Raw genomic sequence first — 21,463 nt, forward strand, 5'->3', positions numbered from 1 at the left:
TAGTAACTAATTGTTTTTTATTTTTATTATTTTTTTAGTGTATAGTAACTTTTGTATATAAAAGTTAATTAATAAAAATTTATTCAGTTGATAAAGATCAATTTATATCTCATAAGGATATACGAGTTTAAATTTTGTCATATAATAGTCTCACTAGGATATGATAATCTTTATTAATAATATGTAAGTGTCTTTATAATTGTCAATTGAATCTTTAAATATATTCTAAAAGTAATGAATTTGTAAGACTTAATACACATATATTTTTTAATATATATATATATATATATATATAAATTATAAATAAACATATTATTTTAATAGAGATTCTATACACATGTTTAAATTTAAAGAAAATTTCTTATAAACTTAGACAAGGTTATTACATAAGTAATTAAGCTTCTTCAGCTTAACCAATTTATATTAAAATAATATATTTATTTTTAAGCTTACTCTAATAAGTAACATTCATCGGAAATATTTTTACAAATCACCAATTATATTTTTACTTTTATCCATCAAAAGTATTCTTATATCATATATATAATATTCAATAACTAAGAATAAATTGTAAAAGATGAAAATTAATAATATCTGCCCGTCTAGCTCAGTTGGTAGAGCGCAAGGCTCTTAACCTTGTGGTCGTGGGTTCGAGCCCCATGGTGGGCGATTTTTTTTATGTTTTCTCTTTTTTAATTTTAGGGTTTTTTGTTTTCCTCTTTTTTTAATTTCTTTTTCCTTATAGTTTTTTTTTAAATGTACTGTTAATGTATTTTTATTTTCAATTTTATATTTAATATTTATTTCTAAAGATTATGCATTTAAAAATGTTTTTAAATAGTTTTAAATTTAGTAATCAAATATTAAAATTACAAGATACAAAAAGATAATAACACTTATATCTCAATTTAAATGTATATTTTTTAAATATAATAATCTTTTTAAATATGATTTTATTAATTATAATAAAATATACTTCTTAGAAAAATAATAAAAATGATTTTATACTCCAAAATAATTTCTAAATATTATTTTTTATAAACATATATTTTATAATTAAAAACAATTTAAATTATTTTTTAAATATTATTTTGCTGTATATATATATTTATTTATTGAAAATTATACCTTTATTTATTTTATTTATAATAATACATTTATTTTGTTAACCCAACTTCAGTGACATTCTTAAAATTCTTAACCTCTCACTTCATTGTCCCCAAATTTATCAGAAATTTAAAAAAGAAAAAAAAAATGATACATTTCAAACAATTATGTACAAAATTCATAGTATACAAAGTAATTATAGTAAATGTGTAACTTTAAAAGTATAATTCTGGTAACTAGATAATAAAATCATGAGTTACAAAAGATGAAACACTTATATCTCATGTAATTCCTTCTAAAGATACATTTTCATACAAGAAAGGAGAATGCGAGAAATATTATAATACTACTTTTTAAATATATAATTATTTTTTACAATTATAAATCATGAGGTATAAAAGATAATAACCCTTATATCTCAATTAACTCCTTTTAAAATTAATTTTTATAAAAAAGTAAAATATGAAAAATGTTTTAATACTATATATACTATTCAAAATGTATAACAGAATTCAGTCATATATTTAGTGTGATTCCTTTAATTTTTCTTCGCAACATAAAATAATATAGTAAAGGTTAATATTTTTATCCTTTTATAAATGTGGCATTTATAGTAATTAAGTGTAAAACTGATTGATATAATTATCACGAAAGCATAATTTTAAAGTATACTTTCTGGCAACTAAATAATAAGAGCACGAATTTAAAAGCATAATAACACTTATGAATCATTTTATTCAACCCATTAATATTTTTTTTTTTAAATTAAAAGGCACCAGTAATTTTTTATTTATTTAAATTGACAACATGAGTATCACTCTCGAACTAAAATTAGAAAAATTAAAGTATTATATTTTGTTTCTGCATTATGTCAGAACGTATTACCTATATTTCAAATATCAATACCGAAATAATTGACTGAAAATAGAAAATACGAGTCACTCGTTTGTACCACAAGAATATATAAATAAAAAAAGTAAGATAATAATATTGAGATCTTGTTACTTCAATGAAAAGATTCGCATCTAATAAATATACATTATAATTATTTATAATTTTTGCATCTGACAACTTTATTATACACATTATTTGTATATAAATATATCACGTAATTATAGGAGTTTGAATAATATATATTCCCATTTTTTTTCATACATATAATTTAATATATAAATAAAAATAATTCTGATTAATTTTAATATATTTGATATTTTTAAAACTTTTATACATCTATTTTAACATGTGGAAAATATCTTCTGAAAATCCACATATATATTATCCTCTTTTGGTAATTCTGTTTTTAGTGTGTAATTTATATATATATACATATATTATATATATATATATATATATATTATATTATATTACATGTTTAATATTTTACATCATATATTATATATATTTTCAATAAGATGGAGATATTTTTTAACATGATGTTCAATGAATATTATTAATTAAAATATAGTTAATAAGATAGTGAAATTCATAGTTACTTTTTAATGTATAATATAATTGTCACACTAAGATTCTTGTTATACAATGACTTTTGCGAGATACATCCTTATTATTAATCATATTCTATTAGAAACTGATTATAGGTTAGGGTAAATATGCACCTATTTATCTAAGTCTAATTCATAAACTTTATATAACTTTTCACTACCTGATGTCTTAATCTACATGATCAAATAATTAATAAACCTTTACTTAATAAGCTAATATGTTTGATATCTCGTCACATAGGCCAACACTTTCACCACACATGTTACCATCCAAAGTATCCAATGCACATCAAGAAAAGGGTGACATGTCATATATATATATTATATATATACATATCATATCTCACCTTATCATTATCATCACATACATATCATACATTAATCATATATTTCAACACATATATAATTAGTTACATTTATTATATATTATCATCATTAATAATATTTGAATAATAAACCATTGAGCTCCTTTTGTTCAAGTGCATTCACTTCCCATTACTCAGAAATACCATCTCTCTTAATCACCAATCTCCATGCTCGAGTGTCCATCCCTTAAGTGTCCTCATCACCCTATTGTAATACATACCTATTGGACTTTTTCCAACAAGGTCGAGAGGTTCATGCATTGTTATATCAATGCTTGAGAAACTATTTCACCACTTTAGTTCCCTAACTTGGTTGCATGATTCTCCAAGGTTTTAGAACTCATGAAACACCGCCAATCATCCTCACTTGAGTGGAAGCCTTCTAAAAGAGAAAGAGTTTCTCTAACCGCTCTTTCACTCAAGCGACAAGCTCTCACTTGAGCTAAACACTCAATCACTTGAGAGTTCACATAATCGTTCAAGCCATGGTGAGTAGTGTGTTAAGTCAGTAGATGATCTAATACTCATAAGATGATCTAATGATATGAGTGTTTATGTGTTTTGATGATAATAAACACTATAAGATGTGTTACAGTATAACAAAGTTCACTCATATGCAGTATAAGTTTAAAACATTAAGAAAATGAGCAAAGACCAACAAATGTTAACACATTAGACAATACAACTAGCAACAAGACGTGTTAAACGAATGTCACATACTCATAGTAGAAAGACTATCAGACAATCCAATATTGATCTTAGTATAGGACAAATGTCTAAGAGCTTATAAAGATAACATTCAAAGAAGAAAAGACGCGTAAAATGATATACATAAAAAGCTCACGTCAAATGATCTCATTGGAATGCATAAGATGAACTCATTAAGAAGATCTCATCACAAGATCCTAGTGCACGTGGAATCATTAGAAGATCATCACACGATCCCCTTGAAGATCATAAGGCAAACGATATCAAAGCACTTGTTTACAAGCAATCGGACGAACACTAAAGATTGCACATATCAGATGATACAAGTATCTTCTACTCTTTAGACAAACCACTTTGTCATGGAAGTGGTCATATTAAACTTTTACCTTCTTAGAAAGTTTTATGACATTATTATTACGTTTTCAAATCTTATTTGATATCTCTAAAACATAGAAAATATTATTTTCAAATAAGATTAATGATTAAATGGTTTTGGAAAGATTTTGTATTTAAGAACGTAACATAGAAGAATTTGAAAATCTCAAATACCTTGTGTTTAAATGTTTTGTGAATGGAAAATACTTTCTTGACTATAAAATATTTTCAAATACAACTTTGCAATTAGAATTAAATTTAAAACTATATTGGAAAGTTTTTTAATGAAAAATATTTCATTATAAAGTCTTAGAAAATGAGAGCATGAAAGTTTTACATTCTTAGAATGTTTTATGACATTACTTTTATGTTTTCAAATCTTATTTAAAATCTCCACAACATAGAAAACATTATTTTTAAATAAGATTAATGATTAAATGGTTTTGGAAAGTTTTCGTATTTGAGAACATAACACATACCCCCTCCGAATCTAAAACACTATAAGAAGAACTATTGTTGTTGAGATCCCAACCCAATCCCTTTAAATGATTGGGGTTGAAAATATGGTTTCTTCTTATTGTCCTAACCATTCTATTTTTGGCCTTCAACCCCTCCACCACCTTGGATTTCTCAAACGAAGCGAAAAACTCTTTGATAGATAACAAAATCACAATCTCTTTTATCTCCTATCTTAGGGCATGATGTGAGTTGATTTTAGGTGTTTTCATTTATGGTGACACTTTTACTTAAGATTGGAATTTTATCAATTAATGGTGAGGACCTAAGGAAGATTCTCATAGGACACGAACTTAACCAAGTGATTAAGTAAGTGTGAAAATGCACTTCATAGAGGCAAAGATGAAAAACAAAATATAGTGAGTATGAGATGCAATTGCGAAATTGAAATGGGCACAAGGTAAACATCAATGGTGGACATGGTCTCCCAAATGATGCACCATACTCATGATTATGAGTGAAACCCAAGAGCAACAAATAAGAGAACTAAAAGACAAAAAAACATAAAAGGAATGGAGAAATGGAATGAGAAAACTTATGGTGGTGGGTGAGAAATGTCACGCCACTTGGAGGGTGATTTTCTTCCAAGATTAGTGTGTTGGCCACCACTTGAGAGCTTCCCAATCACTCAAGATAAGTCCTCAAACCTAAGAGGACATAAGCCTCACTAAAATGATACATACACTCCCTCTTATGCTAAAGGCACCTTATTCTAGCCTATCTTTGCTATTTGGACCCCTAAAGTGAGCCCAACATTATTTACAACATATTCTATCTCTTAAGAAGACCAAAAGGAAGAACAGTTGGTGCTCTGGTTTATGCCCATCTCAACTGGTCGAGCCCATGAGATCCTCGGTGGGGTCTTGAATTGTTTGCTGAGATGACTGCTCGCCATGTGCTTTGTCTTTTTCTTCTTTGGTCATCATGAGAATATGGCTATTGCACAAATTTTTTATTTTTATTTTTTTTAATAAGCAATAAAGATTTAATAAATAGAAGTACTAGGGGTACTCCAACCCATTTACACAATTCCTTATACTAAAGAAATGAGGTTTCCAGATAACATGCCTAAACATACACATATATATGCTAATCTTAACCTCTTTAAAAACAACAAGATGTCAATACATAAACCAAATTAGCTATAAAGGAATCCTACAACTTAGTCCAATTCCAGACTATAAGCGTATCAACTCAAAAGAAAGACTTTGTCTCCTTGCTATCTATTGCATTTTCCAAGCATCCATTATGATTATAGTTGTACCCCAAGGGCATTCCTCTCATGCAAACTAAGAATCCAACCAAAAGCAAAGAAAGGGCGTTAATCATCAATGTATTGATTTTAAACATTCATATACATTAATACACCAATCAGAATAAGAGAAATTTGACTTTGGAAATTTATAACTTACCCATGTCCACGCCTTTACTTGGGCCAAAGCAAAAATTTCAACAGGATCCACCACTGCATTATTGAAAATTATCCTATTCCTATGATTCTAAATTCCCTAAATAATAGAAATCCACATACATTTCCAAACACAATTTCCCAAGTAGTTTAGACCCGTAAAACCTATTTGTTCGAAATGTTGAATAGCATTATCACAATGTACAAAAGCTCTACCAGCCCAAGCATCAGACATACACCATACTTTAGAAGTCACTTTACATGTGAAGAAAATATGATTTACTGTTTCAAGCTCAGACCCACACATGACACACATTCCCCTTCCAACCTGAATTCCTCTATGTACTAAATTATCATATGTTGCAATTTTACCAAATAAAACACGCCAGGCAAAGTAATGTGCTGATGGTAGAGCTTTTAGGCTCCAAAAAGAATCAAAATTGAAAGCAGAGCATGAATGTGACTGCAAATTATTTTGTTGGCAAAGGATTTTATAAGCAGAATTAACAGTAAAACAATTTGAGATATCACCTACCCACATCCACTCATCATTTCTACAAGCATCTATTTTAATAGTCTTCAATTCATCCATAAATTCATTTATAATTTCATTTTCCCATAAAAACCACTCTCTTCTCCATTCTATTTGCCATACCCACTGATTTTCTTGCCATACCCCATATTTATCTACAGAGCCCTATTTAAGCACTGAGTTTGAAAAAATTCTGGGATATCTGTTTTTCAAAGTATCATTCCCTATCCAATGGTCTGTCCAAAACATAATATTACTCCCTGCACCGACCTTCCACCTTCTTTAATTATCAAACCAAGAGTTTGAGTTTCCTCCGCACTCCTTCTTGATATCTCTCCACCACCAAGATTCAGTATTTGACACAACACTATCATCTAACTCTCTCCAAGACCCATATTTAGATTCCAATACCTGTTTCCAAAGTCCTGATTTTTCACAACCAAGTCCCCATTTCCATTTCCCAAGAAGAGCCATATTAAACAACTTTACATCCTTAATTCCCAGTCCTCCTTCCGATTTGGATTGACATAGAAGGTCCCACTTAATCCAGGCTATCTTCCTTTTATCACTTCCCCATCCCCATAGAAAATCTCTTTGTAATCTTGTGATTAAATTCCCAACTGTTGTAGGCATTTTGAACAGAGATAAGTAATATAAAGGGACAACTGAAATGACAGATTTTATCAAAGTAACTCTTCCAGCAAAAGATAAAAATTTTCCTTTCCAACTAGAAAGCTTGCTTTTAATTTTTGTTATCATATCATTCCAAAACACTTTTTTCCTATGATTATCTCCCACAGGAACCCCTAAATATTTAAAAGGAACTTCCATTTGATTACAATTTAAAATCGCAGAGTATCTTAGAATTTCAGTATGTTGTGCACCTATACCTGCGATTTTACTTTTTCGAAAATTCACCTTCAAACCAGACACAAGTTCAAAACATCTTAGAGTACATTTAATTGTGTTAATGTTTTTCACATTATCCTCACAGAAAAATATAGTATCATCAGCAAACTGTAACATACTAACCTCAACCTGATCCAAGCCTACTTTAATCCCATCATAGAGTCCTTTTTGTTGGGCCACTCTCATGACTCCAGCCAAACCTTCAGCCACTATAAGAAATAGAGATGGTGCTAAAGGGTCGCCCTGCCTTAGGCCCTTTGTCGGTTGGAATTGTTCAGTAGGACTTCCATTGACAAGTATGGATATAGATGATGATTCTAAGCAACTCCTAATCCATTTAATCCATGTATTTCCAAACCCCATCCTTTGTAACATATAAAATAGAAAATTCCAATCCACAGAGTCGTAGGCTTTCTCAAAATCAGCCTTAACAATGATACACTTACTCTTCTTCTTTCTTACCTCCTCTATAACTTCATTTGCCACAATTATGCTATCAAGAATACCCCTTCCTTGAATGAAAGCCGTTTGTTTATGATCAATGATTATATGCATGATTTTCTGCAGTCTTCTAGCTAAAATTTTTGCTATGATTTTGTAAAAACTGCCAACTAAGGATATTGGTCTAAAGTCCTCTAATCTAACAGGGTTAACAATTTTAGGGATGATTGTGATGAAAGAGGCATTACATCCTTTTGGCCATCTCCCCCATTTTTGAAAGCAACATACAACTTTATATAATTATATATTTATAATCTCCCAAAATTCTTTAAAAAAGCTAAAATTAAAACCATCTGGTCCAGGGGATTTATTACTACCACAATCCCACACTACCTATTTCACTTCTTCCATAAAGATTACCTTTATCAAAGCCCTATTATCCTCACTGTTAATATTTGGGACGGGAACATTGTCTAAGAGCAATTGAATTTGTCGTGAGCCCGTGAATCTTTCTTTATAGAACCTTAGAACTTCCCCCTTTACCCTTGATGGTTCCTCACACCATTCATTCCCTACAAACACCCCGTTCAATCTGTTTTTATTTGACCTCCATTTTATAATCTTATGAAAGAGTTGTGTATTTAGATCTCCTTCTTGCAGCCATTTAATTCTTGATGAGATTGTTTTATAATTAAAGCACAATGATCAGATACCGTTCTATTTAAAACATATTGTTTACATTGTGGCCAAACATCCATCCATTCCAGGGAGAATAATGTCCTATCCAATCTTGATTTTGCCTCCCCATTAGTTCTATACCAAGTGTATCTCCTTCCTACCATAGGTATGTCAAATAGTTCCATTTTTTCAATGAACTCATTAAAATCTTTCATTTCCTTTTTGTATGAACCCAAAGGTTGACAACCTATTCTCTCATCTTGTTTTCTCACGACATTAAAGTCACCAAGTATACACCACAACTTAATTTGATTTTGTTCTTTAAAATTTAAAATTTCCTCCCACATTATTCTTTTTTCACTTAAACTACAAGCAGAATACACATTTACCACAACAATTAATTGATTTTTATCAAGCATTATCCCTTGAACAATAATAAAGCCATTTCCTATGTAATGATATTCTAATTTAAAAGCATTATTATCCCAGATGGTAAGGATTCCCCCTGCACCATTGTCAACATTCTTATGTATCCAGTTTATGTTCGATTTCCCCCACATATTTTGGCATATCTCAGAATTTATATTTTCCATTTTAGTTTCTTGTAAGCATGCAAATTGTATAATATTTTTTATGTATGTGCGTTTGTGTTGTGAGCCTAACCCTCTACAATTAAAACATAAGATTCTCATTAATCAACAGTCTCATTCCCTTCTTTTCTAGACAAATTACACTGTTGGTCCCTATTTTCCAGAAAATTTATTTGTTTTATGACATCGTCCTCATCCCCAGAATATGTAAACCCCAATTTTTTCGCAAGATCCCATAATTTCACCGCATCCATAGGGCTATTTTTCAACCAAAACATCCTATTACAATTTCTAATTCCAGAATTAGAGACATATATAAATGGTTTTTTATTTGCTAACCTTTTGGATGTTCTCTTCACCCCTCCATTCGGTGCATGAGTCGATTTTCTCCTTTTTCTACTGGATTCACCAATGAGCATGTTGGACCGCTGGAGCAAGGAGCTGGGATTGATTTTAGTTTGGTTGATAAGGGACATATGGTTCTGCGCAAAGTCGGAATTAGAAGTGGGTTGCATAACCTCTTTTCCTTTTATCACACGATCATTCTTTGCATCCCTTGTTGCTATGCCTTTCGTTGTCCAACAAATTGTGATCGTTTCATCCTCCCATTGATGACTCTTACAGCCGTTAGAGTCATTCTCGTGCAAGCACTGAAAGACGTGAGGGTTGAGATCAATGTCCATTAGATGGGCTTCAAGTTTCTGATTGGGCTGGCTAGTGCGTCCAGATTCCAACGATATTTTTCCATCTTCACTCCCCCTCCCCCGCCATAGGTCCACTACCGCCTCATTCGGCCCACAAAGAGTATCTGACTTATGGCTGACGTTGGATGGTTTGTTGTGAGCCGCACACATGGGTGACCCTTGATTGTTAGGGCTAACTTGGATATTATCATTATGTGGAGCGCATATGGGCCACGAGCACAACCCATCCTGCAAGACCATTTCATCTTCAAATTCCGCGCATTCCCGTCTCTGGGCTTGTGACTCGTTTGGCCCATTTGTTTGGGAAATTCTAGGGTTTCCTTGGATCATGTCCGTTGGAGTTTTGTAGCCGTTGTCTTGGGAAGCTGAATCTGGTACCACTGTGTCAGAAGAGCAACTTTTCAGAGCTTCTCTCATCGTAGGTGATTCGTACCTTCCCTTCGACGTCGTCTCTAGCGAGATTCCGATGTTCATCTCCGCCACCATTTTTGAGTTCGTAGACATCAACTTTTCAAGCTCTTTTGCATTTTCGTAATCAGATACGTCTTCCTCCTCACCAACGAAAGATTCAGAATAAGATACTTCATCCGTATTCATCTGTTTGAGATTGTCACAGCAGATAAAGTCTTCTTCTATGCGTATTTGATATACAGATCTGTTGATCATCATTCGTTTTGAGGAACGAGCTTCAGCTACGAGTGGTATGGATACGAGAAGACGTGCATATTGTAGTTCGTCATAGTTCTCAGTAATTTTATCAACTGCGAGAAGATTTTCGATATTGATTACTGTGTTCACAAAGACGGACATTTCCCAGAGATTAAACGGTATCCCCCAAACTCTGACCCATACCCTTCGTTTTCCAACCGTGACAGAGTTATCCCATGGTCTAATAATATCAAAAAACTCCTCTAGCCATTTTTTTATTTTCCTTAATCATATCTTCCACACTAGTTTCTCCCTCTGGTGTGAGTAGCATAACATTATCACCCAAATATCTTAGACGTATAAAATTTGCTCCATTTAGAAAAAAACAGTTTTTGATATCTTCAAAATTTGTTGTTTCATTTAGATACCCAACGTAACTTCTCTTCATCCATTCTTTGTCTTCAATCCTCACCTGAATTATTTGCCCCGTCCACTTCTCAAAGGAGTTTTTTGTGTCTGTACCATTTTTAACAGCTTGAGCGTATGACATTTCACCTTTTTTCCTCCATACTTTACTTACTCTCGGTTCCATCTTCTTTAATCCGATATCATCCATGCGGTTTCCTTGGCCTCTATTGGTTTCCAGTCTACCCCCTTTAAGGTTTCTTCTGTATCTCGGTTTGTTCACATATAATTTGGCGTTTCCGATCCATATATTATCCAGTTGATATTCAAGTCTATCTGGATCATTGATTCCAGTGAATCTTACAAAACCAAATCTGTGCCCAGTTCTATTCGTTCTTCGGGGGTATAAACACTTCCTGCACTTTCCCCATCTTCGAAAGATTTTCCACATTTCGTACTCCCCAAAGTTCGTAGGAAAATGAGAAAAGAAGAAGGAGACAAGGTGCGTCTGGGATTGATAACTCATATGGACGAACTATCTCAGAGGCAATGGTGTTAGACCCGACGACGACAATCAGAAAGCAAAAGGGAGTTGGAAGTTGTCCACAACACCTCGTGGTGTTGATGAAGAGGCGAACTTTTAGAAGCTGTTTCTCTGTGACTTTCTTAGTTTGTTGAATGTGCGTACTCTCAGTCACAAATTGATGAGGACATGAACACTAACCAAAATGGAGACACACTACATAAATTGATGATTTGAACATACCACTGAGGCGATCAAATAGACAAAGAAAGCCACCAACATATCTTGCATATTTTCAAACTGATTTGACCACTACAAATAGTGTAAGTACCAAATATCCCATTAATAATTTTATTTCTTATAAATCTTTATCTCCTGCTATGCACTACTCTTTCTATTTCTTTCCATTTGGAGCCTCACACTTACAGGGAAGCTTCAAAGCGTACTTGCTGGAAACAAGCTATGCAAGAAGAGTTGACTGCTCTTGATGCCAATCATACTTGGCAGGTTACCACTCTTTTGCCTGGAAAGATGGGTATTGACTGTCGTTGGGTTTACAAGATAAAGCACAAATCGGACAGGTCTATTGATTGGTATAAGGCATGTTTAGTAGCCAAAGGGTACACATAATTAGAAGGCCTTGACTTCATAAACACCTTTTCCCTTGTTGCAAAATTGAAAACATTGTGTCTTCTACTTGTTGTTGTTGCTTCCAATGATTGGATTCTTAAACAAGTAGATGTCAATAACGCGTTTTTACGTGGAGACCTCCTTGAGGATGTGTATATATAGCCACCACCTGGCCTCACTCTCCCCTCTGCTAAACATGTTTGCAAACTCCAAAGATCTCTCTATGGTCTTCGTCAAGCTAACCGACAATGGTATGCCAAATTATCTAATTTCTTACTTTCACATAATTACACATTGTCATCTGTTGATCATTCGTTGTTTTTAAAATGCACCATACTAAAATCACTGCTCTTCTTGTATATGTGGATGATGTTGTACTAGCTGGAAACGATAATGAGGAAATTGCTCATATCACTAAGTTGCTGGATCAACAATTCAAAATTAAGAATTTAGGGGACCTCACATACTTTTTGGAACTGGAAGTGGCACACAACAAATCTAGTCTACATATCAGTCAAAGAAAGTACACCTTAGATCTCCTCCATGAAACGAGAATGCTGAATTGTGCCCCCATGCCTACACCCATGCCTCATTCCTCTCGCCTTTCTTCCACTAACAACATCAAACTTAATGAAGAAGAATAATCTACCTACCACAAACTTATTGGACAACTGATGTATGTCACCAACACACGGCCTGACATAGCCTTCAGTGTCAACAACTTAAGTCAGTTTGTTTCTTCTCCTACAAAGCACCATCAATAAGTTGTCTTTCGCATTCTAAGGTACCTGAAGGGAAATCCTGGCTCGAGAATCTTTCTTCACAAGAACAATACCAACCAGCTCCGAGGTTATAGTGATTCTAATTGGGCAACATGCCCTGAAACTAGAAAATCAGTTACTGGTTTCTCCATTTTCTTGGGTGAGTCTCTTATATCATGGAAGTCCAAGAAGTAGCAGATTATCACACGAAGTTCTTCGAAAGCCGAGTGTAGAGACCTTACATCAACCACTTGTGAAATTCAGTGGCTGACTTACATTCTTAAGGATCTTGGCATTCCTTACATTGAACCTGCAATCCTATACTATGACAATCAATCAACAATTTATATTGCCTCAAATCAGGTTTTTCATGAACGCACCAAACACATAGAGATTGTGATATGATTCCAATAACAAGATAGAGATGTTTCATAGACATGTTATGGAGTCAACTTGAGTTGGAATATGATTAGGCACTTTTTAAGAATTGGATCAATGTTCTTAACATTCAAGAACTCACCAAAACACAAGTAACCAAGCCAAACTCACATAGAAACCCATTTTGAACAACAAACCCATGGATAGAAACTCAAGAACACAACATATAACAATTATACCCATGGAGGACGTGACAAAAACAACAAGAACAACCAATTTGCACCGATTAAAATTGAATATAAGTGCAGCAAATGAAAGAGGACATCATAAGGAAGAGATTGCACCGATTGAAAGTGAAAACAAACAAGTAGAACAAAAATGGGTAATTTGGAATGAAGGGAAAATGGATGAAGAAGATGAAATGAAATAGGGAACTTATGTGGTTGAAGTTCTTGGAGATGAACACGCCACTTGAAGGATGTAAGGCTCCAAGATGAGTGTAGATGCCGCCACTTGAGGTTCCAAGATGCACTCAAGATGAGACAAGAAGAAGAGAAGACACAAGTCTCTCAATCACTCACCAATATGGGAGAATTTCTTTACTCAAAATATCAAATTTGTATTAGAAAGACTCAAGCCCTCCTTTTATAGGAGAAGGACCGGTCATGAGTGTACAAGAAGCTTACAAAGGAAGCTAACCAAGGTTACCCAACTCTTCCACTTCTAGCGCCTAAAGTGGAGAAGGAAGGGATACCTTTCTAGATTTTTCTAAAGCTAATATCTAAAGATGCTTTACACAAGAGGTATCTTTAGGTTTCCTTCTTAGCACCTACCTAAATACTATTCTATATTATTTACAAATTTATACAAAAGAAACTATAAAGAGAGATATTAATTGAAGCCCATTCTTGAAAGCTTGTAGTCTTCTTTTGGCTTTAGGCTTGGTCCTCTCTTTATTTAAATTCTTCTTTAATTTTTTAGAAGACTAGAAGGAAGAACTTCAAATATTTGGATGAATGACCTCTTCCTCCATTAGTAAAATCCTCTCTTATTTGATCTCTATCAGACTGACTACCACATTGTCCGAGAAAAAGTTAATGTTGGTCTTCTCAAGTTGCTTTCCATCACTTCCTCCATGCAAACTGTCGATATCCTCACCAAACCACTGGCTCCTTCCATCTTTACTAATCTCAAGTCCAAGCTGGGAATGCAAAATATCTATTCCCAACTTGAGGGGTGTTAGTTAAAATGATTATATATTCTTAGGTTAGTTATTTTTTTTGTTTGGGCCTTGGGCCTCCTTTACTCTTTGCCACCATGTATTTTAGGCTCAGTTTATTATTACATAACACTTCTCTAATTCATTTAATCATAATCAATTACAGAAGATACTTTTCATGTTTTGCTATTTCTCTGGTTTCACTCTTTCAATGCTTTTGGGGTTTATCTTGCATTCTTCTCTTCGTCTTTCTCACCACAAGCCTCTATTCACAGTCAACGGTGTTCTTCTCAATTAACACAAAAGATTTTTTCTATTAGATGTAATTTACTATGTATATATATATATATTTTATTTATTTATTTATATTTACATTTATAATTATCGTGACATATAAGTTTAAATTATATTATTTATTACAATATTTAATTCAATAATATTTATTTTAATACTTTATAGGATATTAGTTATAATTTCAAAATATTATATAATTTTGCTAAATTAAATTTTTTTTTTTAAATATATGTAATTTTAATAAAAAATATCATTTAAACATACACTGATTTTATATTATAATATTATTTAATTTATTATTCCGTGTATATTAACTATAAGATATGAATATATCATGTCCAAGTTTTTGGCAGAATATATAAGGACATGAAGACATTTTTTTACACATCCTGGTACTAATATTGTGTGTGTGTGTCAAATGATTGAATGATCTAAAGATATCAAAATAACAGCTTTTTGTTGAAAGCATAACAAGAAAAGGAAACAATCAGAATTTGTAATGGCAGAAAAGAGAAGTTGTTATGGCCCTGCACCTGCATCTGCAGACCCTTGTGTTGTGTCAAGAACGGCTTGTGCAGTGTAGTGCCGATTTTGTGTGAACCGTACACACTACTCTGTCAAACTAAATAAAAAATCAAATACCTCCTTCTGCGATTCTTCCTCCTTCACTTTCTCCTAAGAGGAAACAGGTGGATTCAAACACCATACTGCCACCTGTCCCCTTCCCCCTTTTCTATTCCCATTCCCCTTCTCTTCTCTCTTTTCCCTTTCATCACAATATCCGCAAACTACGCCATGAGAAACGAAGAGGTTGGAGCTTGGTTGAATGGGTTTCCTAACCTTCACCATGCCAACGTTACGCCACAACCTTCCACTGCTCCCACCAACGCCTTTCCGATGTGGGGCCAAAACAACATCATCAACCACGACCATGATGTTGATGTCTTCCTGTCTAATGATTTTGCTAGAATGGGTGTTTTTGGTGAACAAGGGAATGGCGCTAACAAAACCAGAGGATATGGCCATGGACATGGACATAGATATGGTGTTGATGTTATGGACTCATCGTACACACATGCATTCCCACCCTCACACCCATACTCACACTCAAACTCACACTCACTCTCACTCTCACTCTCACACACACCTCGTAGTTCTTTGGATGGATATGCACATGTTGGTGAAGAAAGGGGTGCCCTGTCGTCTGCTTGGGGTATGAAGCCTTCTTCTGATGTGAAGGGACACAGTTTTGGACCCCCAATGGAATTTAACCAAAGGAGGAACACTTGTTATAGAAACCTTCAAAGGCAGAACCCGTTTCATGCTAGAGGGCCATTTGCAATGGATTGGGATATAAGGAGTCCCTTTATGCTCCCTCAAAGTTATCCCTCCATGCAGCAATCCAAGCTTACTACGAATGTGAACAATCCATCGCCTCATTTGTTCCCTGCAGTGAAAGAAAGAGCACCAACAAGGGTGGTCGTAGCCCCCAGTGGTGAATTTTCGCATTCTAGAGGGGACCCTGTGGCCTTTCAATGTGATGGTGGGTTTAACATGCAAGAGAAGGATGTAAAATGGTGTGTTGGAGGTAAAGGGTGCAAGTCTTTGAGGGCTTACAGAGGTAGTTTACCTTCGCCAGCTCAAACAGTGCCAGATGAAGTTCCTCAATTCATTCCTTCTCGCGTTCCTACTAGGCATGAAAATAATGGCATTCTTGCAAGTGATGTTTCTCTTTCTCCGCGGCCATTGTTCAATTTTCGTCCTTTGGTTAAGTTCCAAGGTTACATTTATCACCTGGCAAAGGATCAGAACGGTTGTCGCTTCCTACAGAGGATGGTTGATGAGGGCACCTCTGAAGATGCACAAATAGTGTTTAAAGGAGTTATAGATGATGTTGTTGAGCTTATGATGGACCCTTTTGGGAATTACCTCGTGCAAAAGCTGATTGATGTGTGTGCTGAAGATGAAAGATTTCAGATTGTGTCAATGTTGACTAGAGAACCAGGGCAACTACTCAAAACCTCTTTCAATACCCACGGGTATATGTATCCTCCCGTTGAACTTCAACATTGTTGTATTTTTCTAAATCTTAATGCACCTGTTTTCTTTTTCTCTATGACATGCTGAATTGATAGTATTGTTATTAGAACTCGGGTGGTTCAGAAATTGATTGCGACTGTCAACTCTAGAAATCAAATTGCATTGCTGAGGTCTGCCATTCAACCTGATTTTCTTGATCTTATTAAGGATCTCAACGGAAATCATGTTATACAACGTTGCTTGCAGTACTTTAGTTGTAAAGATAATGAGGTATAATACTTCTCTCTTTTGCTTCTTGTGTTACTTTTAAAGTGGACAACTAATAGTTCTCCTCTGGTATTTAATTGAACAATATGTAAGAACTATATTACACTGTAGTGTTGATGAGGTGATGAATATAGGGAAAATAAACATACATCAAGCGATTGAGATTTTATATTTAACCTCAAATTTTGTTCTAAGTTGTATGGAGGAATCATTTCAGATCTTGATTGACATCATCATCATAGCACAAAATGGCCTATAATTAACACCACTTAGAGCATAGGGAGGGCATTCCTGTTTTTGTTAAAGTCTCACAAAATGGTTTCATTCAGTGAAGTCTTAGCTTCTTAGTGTGAGCTGTCATACCTCACACATCAATTTTTTCAGTGTCAACTAGAATTACATTTCGGAGTCTCAAATCTTTCACTTTGTTGAACCCTTTTTTATCTACATGGTAATCTCGGAATCTAAGTTATACACTCTATTTCAAAATATCATGGTTTTATCTTTATTTCTGAGATTTGTGTTATATCTGGTCACTTCAGAAATTTCTGAAAGGTAAGTCGACTGTAGAAAAAATTTCGGGTGGGAGAAGGTTGAGTTCTCTCCTAAGACCATAATGCTGAAGCATGATCTACTTGGCCTGAGTAGTTTGTTTTTCTTTTTCTTTCCCAACTAGGAATGCTCAAAAGGCTAATAATCTACTAGATAAGAAGCTAGTGAATAAATATTTTGGTTAAGTATTGAATATATACCATTGAGCCGGGCCTAAAAATGTTACTTACAGTAATAGCTTCGGGTCGTTTTGTGACATCCTCTAATAATGTAAAATATTTTACTTGTTGCCATTAAAATGTGCTTGGACAATCTCACACACGCGCGCATATATAAATATTTAAATAAAAATTTAAAAATAATCTTGTTTACTCAGCCGATTCATCATTTGTTTATCTAGAAATGTGCACGTGCCTTAACATCCGATTCTTCATTTGTTTTTCTCTCCCTTAAACCTACTGGATTTGACTGAAAGTTTCATCACACTTGTTTCCCTCTATCATTTATTGCAGTTTATCTTTGACGCTGCTACAAATTTCTGTATTGACATAGCTACTCATGAACATGGATGTTGTGTACTCCAACGTTGCATTGATTACTCCACCGGAAAGTACCAAGATAAGCTGATACAGGAAATATGTAGACATGGGCTTATTCTTGCTCAAGATCCATTTGGGTAATTAGCCTGAACTTGTACCTGTCAATATTCTGTTTTGATATTTATACATTTCATATTTGTTGGTCTAAGTTTAGGATGCCACAAACACAAGTTTTGAACTTTTGGATTTCATAAATCCTCTCAATGTTTAATCTTGGACAACACGTACTTTTGACCAGTATTTATAGCTATTTTAGAAATTGGCATATAATATTTTATTCCACGATCCTTTTGCTTTGTATTCACAGTTTTTTTTCTTCTAAATATGTGAAGAGAATTAAATTAATGCATATCTTTAAATTTAATATTTGTAAAAGTTTAAGGTTGTGGGTTGGTTTTGGGGTTATATTCAAAATGGGGTTAGGGTGGACTCCTAGGAGAACGTATTTATGCGAATGTATGCGATTGTTAAGGATTAGGGACTTTAGCAAGGTAGACTGGTAAGATTAGAAAAAAACTAAAATATAGAGTTAAATTTTCTTCAGTAGATATCTCACTTCAAAAGAAAAAAGAGTAGATTATCTTACTAAACAAACAACATTTGACTTGTTTGAGTGAAACTTTGCTAAAACATCCCTAAAATCAAAGTCATGGATTATTCCACTCAAATGGAAAATCTTGATGAACCCATTTTCAAAATGATTTTAATTGGATCTCCCGTAACCTTGCCAAGCTTTGAAATTTCTTTTGTTCTGTATTTGGTTCTTAGCATAGTGTTCTTCCATTAATGACGGGTAAATTAAAATTCTTCTTATACTCCTGCTAGGTATTTCAACTTCATTTATTTTCCATTTGTATTAATATGTTAGCTTTCTTCTGTGACAACATGCACTAATGATAGTTAAAAAAAACATTGGAAGCATAGTTTGTATTTGATTAGTTACATCTTGGATTAATTGTTTATTTATATTACTTTAAAACCAGTCTCTCAAAGCAAACTTTTCAATATGTTGCACTGCAGAAATTACGTTGTTCAATATATTATAGAGATGGAGATCCCAAGTATCTCATCCACGCTGCATTTCCAGTTCAAAGGGAACTACGTAAACCTTTCCATGCAAAAATTTAGCAGTCATGTGGTTGAAAAATGCCTCATGCATATTGCAGAGAGCAGGTCCGGAATAGTCCAAGAAATGTTATCTTTTCCTCACTTTGAGCGGTTGCTACCAGACCCATTTGCCAACTACGTTGTTCAACGTGCTCTCGGAGTGACCAAGGTTTGAAACCCAATATACAATAAAGAAAAGGCTTGTAATACATTTTCTAACATATACTGTTTACTATTATGAATTGAAATTTATAAAAGAATCACTATAAAAGATGAGACTCACTTCCTTTATATAACTCATGAATAATGAGTGAGTCTCACTTTCTTTCGTAGAACTAATGAATTCTAGGGAATCGTAAAACAGGTATTGGAGAGAAAACATCAGAGGGTGATAATATGATAATTTGAGACTATTTCTTCTGTAGGACGAAGCTTCCACTTTTTACTCTAACGCACTGACACTTTTTTGTCACATTTACCTTACCACTTTGTTAGTTGATTTTTATTAAAAACTATGAAACTATGGATTAGATTAGTTGATTAAAAGTGAAACTCACAAAATTTTGACTTTCAAAATTTTAACTAATGATAAAGAATGTATTATTAACATCTCTTGCACTCACTAACAGCTCTACCTCAATATCTTGCTTTATTATTCATTTCAGTATTGTGATGCTTTTTTTTCTTGTATCTTTTTCTCTGAAATAGGGTTCTCTGCATACATCTCTAGTGGAAGCAGTTCGACCCCACAAAATCTTGCGCACCAACCCTTATTGCAAAAGGATTTTCTCAAGGAACATACTTAATAAGTGATGAATGACTGGCAGCTAGACAAGATATGTTGTTGTCCTCTTGAGTTTTTTTCACTATTTTTCTCATAATTAAGTCTCTCTTTGTTTTATACTTCTATTATGTCCTGGCCACTAGCATATGTTGTATGTATGCCTACTTGACTGTATAAGAATCTGATTTGAGCCTCCTACTGATTTTCCCATGTGATATAAGGCTCTGAAAGCTCAAGGCAATTGTTTTCTAGATGCATATAATGCAGGTTTATACTGCAGTATGTTGTGCTATGGATGTATGATGTACGATACATCCTATGATGTTCTTTTTTTTTTTGTTTTCTACGTAGAATGATGTGTAGATTTTGCTGGATGTTCTATTATATAATAATACTTTGTTGGGAGTTTGGGTACTTGGAAATTTTATGTCCTTGTTGGGAACAAAATGGCTAAAGTGATAAATAGTCTCTTCTTTAATGGATTGGATGTATTAGATGGTTAATAAATTTATTATGATGTTATTAAATTTTGTTTTTGAAAGATTGGTGATAGATTGAGAATCCTACACCAGAATATAACTAAAAAGAAAATTAATTTTTTGTCAAATGTAGATCTAGGTGAAGAGATCAAATAATTTTGAAATTACATTGGATCACACAAAAAAAAATATGATGAATGTTATTTATAATAATTGTACAATGAAAGACGTCACTTTACAAATTGGGGTGTAATACAATATAATTGCAAAATTGTTTTATCTCTTCAAGTGGGATCTAAATTCACCAAAAAGTTATCTCTCATTTTCGTTGTAATTTTGGTGCATAGTTATCCATATATGACCACTATTTTATCTAAGAGTTATATAAATTTAATTTGTATACATTTTCCAGCAAAAACATTACAATTTTTTCTTTGATTAATTAATTAATTAATTTATACTATCTTTTATGTTAAAAGCAACTTAAATATACCTTTAGTTATTGAAATATGATTATTTGAAATTAATTTACACTACAAGAAAAACATGAAATAGAAACCAATTTTAGAGACAAAATATAATTAGTTGTTATAGTAACTAAATTAGAGACCATTTTAGAAACTAAAAAAAAAACATGGTTTCTAAATTACTTTTTTATTATTGTTAAATGATTTCTAAATTGGTATCTAATTAGCTACCAAGGTTTTAACTACCAATTATTTAGTTTCTAAATTTGGTAGCAAAAACTTTGGTTGTTAATTAGATACCAATTTAGAAACCATTTAACAATAATAGAAACTAATTTAGAAACCAAAATATTTTTTAGTCTCTAAAATGGTATCTAATTTGGTCACTATAACAACCAATTATTTTTTGTCTCTAAAATTGGTTTCTATTTCATGATTTTCCAAGCATACATCTATTATGTAACATCCCTCCTTA

General features: G+C 33.1%; 1 protein-coding gene and 1 non-coding gene across 2 annotated transcripts; both read left to right on the forward strand.

The window, feature by feature from the left end:
* The first annotated feature begins 596 nt into the window (after positions 1-596).
* On the forward strand, positions 597-669 carry TRNAK-CUU (transfer RNA lysine (anticodon CUU)). The gene has a single exon. It is a non-coding gene; the product is annotated as a tRNA-Lys (tRNA).
* Positions 670-15,549: 14,880 nt separating this feature from the next.
* LOC137825280 (putative pumilio homolog 8, chloroplastic) lies at positions 15,550-20,336 on the forward strand. The gene is made up of 5 exons (XM_068630953.2): positions 15,550-16,732; positions 16,841-17,003; positions 18,065-18,228; positions 19,172-19,427; positions 19,967-20,336. The coding sequence occupies exons 1-5, from the start codon at positions 15,591-15,593 to the stop codon at positions 20,069-20,071; spliced, it is 1,830 nt and encodes a 609-aa protein (XP_068487054.2). The 5' UTR covers positions 15,550-15,590; the 3' UTR covers positions 20,072-20,336.
* The last annotated feature ends 1,127 nt before the right edge of the window (positions 20,337-21,463 follow it).

This window comes from Phaseolus vulgaris, chromosome 8, assembly GCF_051622355.1.
Source record: "Phaseolus vulgaris cultivar YP4 chromosome 8, ASM5162235v1, whole genome shotgun sequence".
In the NCBI taxonomy this organism is placed as follows: domain Eukaryota; kingdom Viridiplantae; phylum Streptophyta; class Magnoliopsida; order Fabales; family Fabaceae; genus Phaseolus; species Phaseolus vulgaris.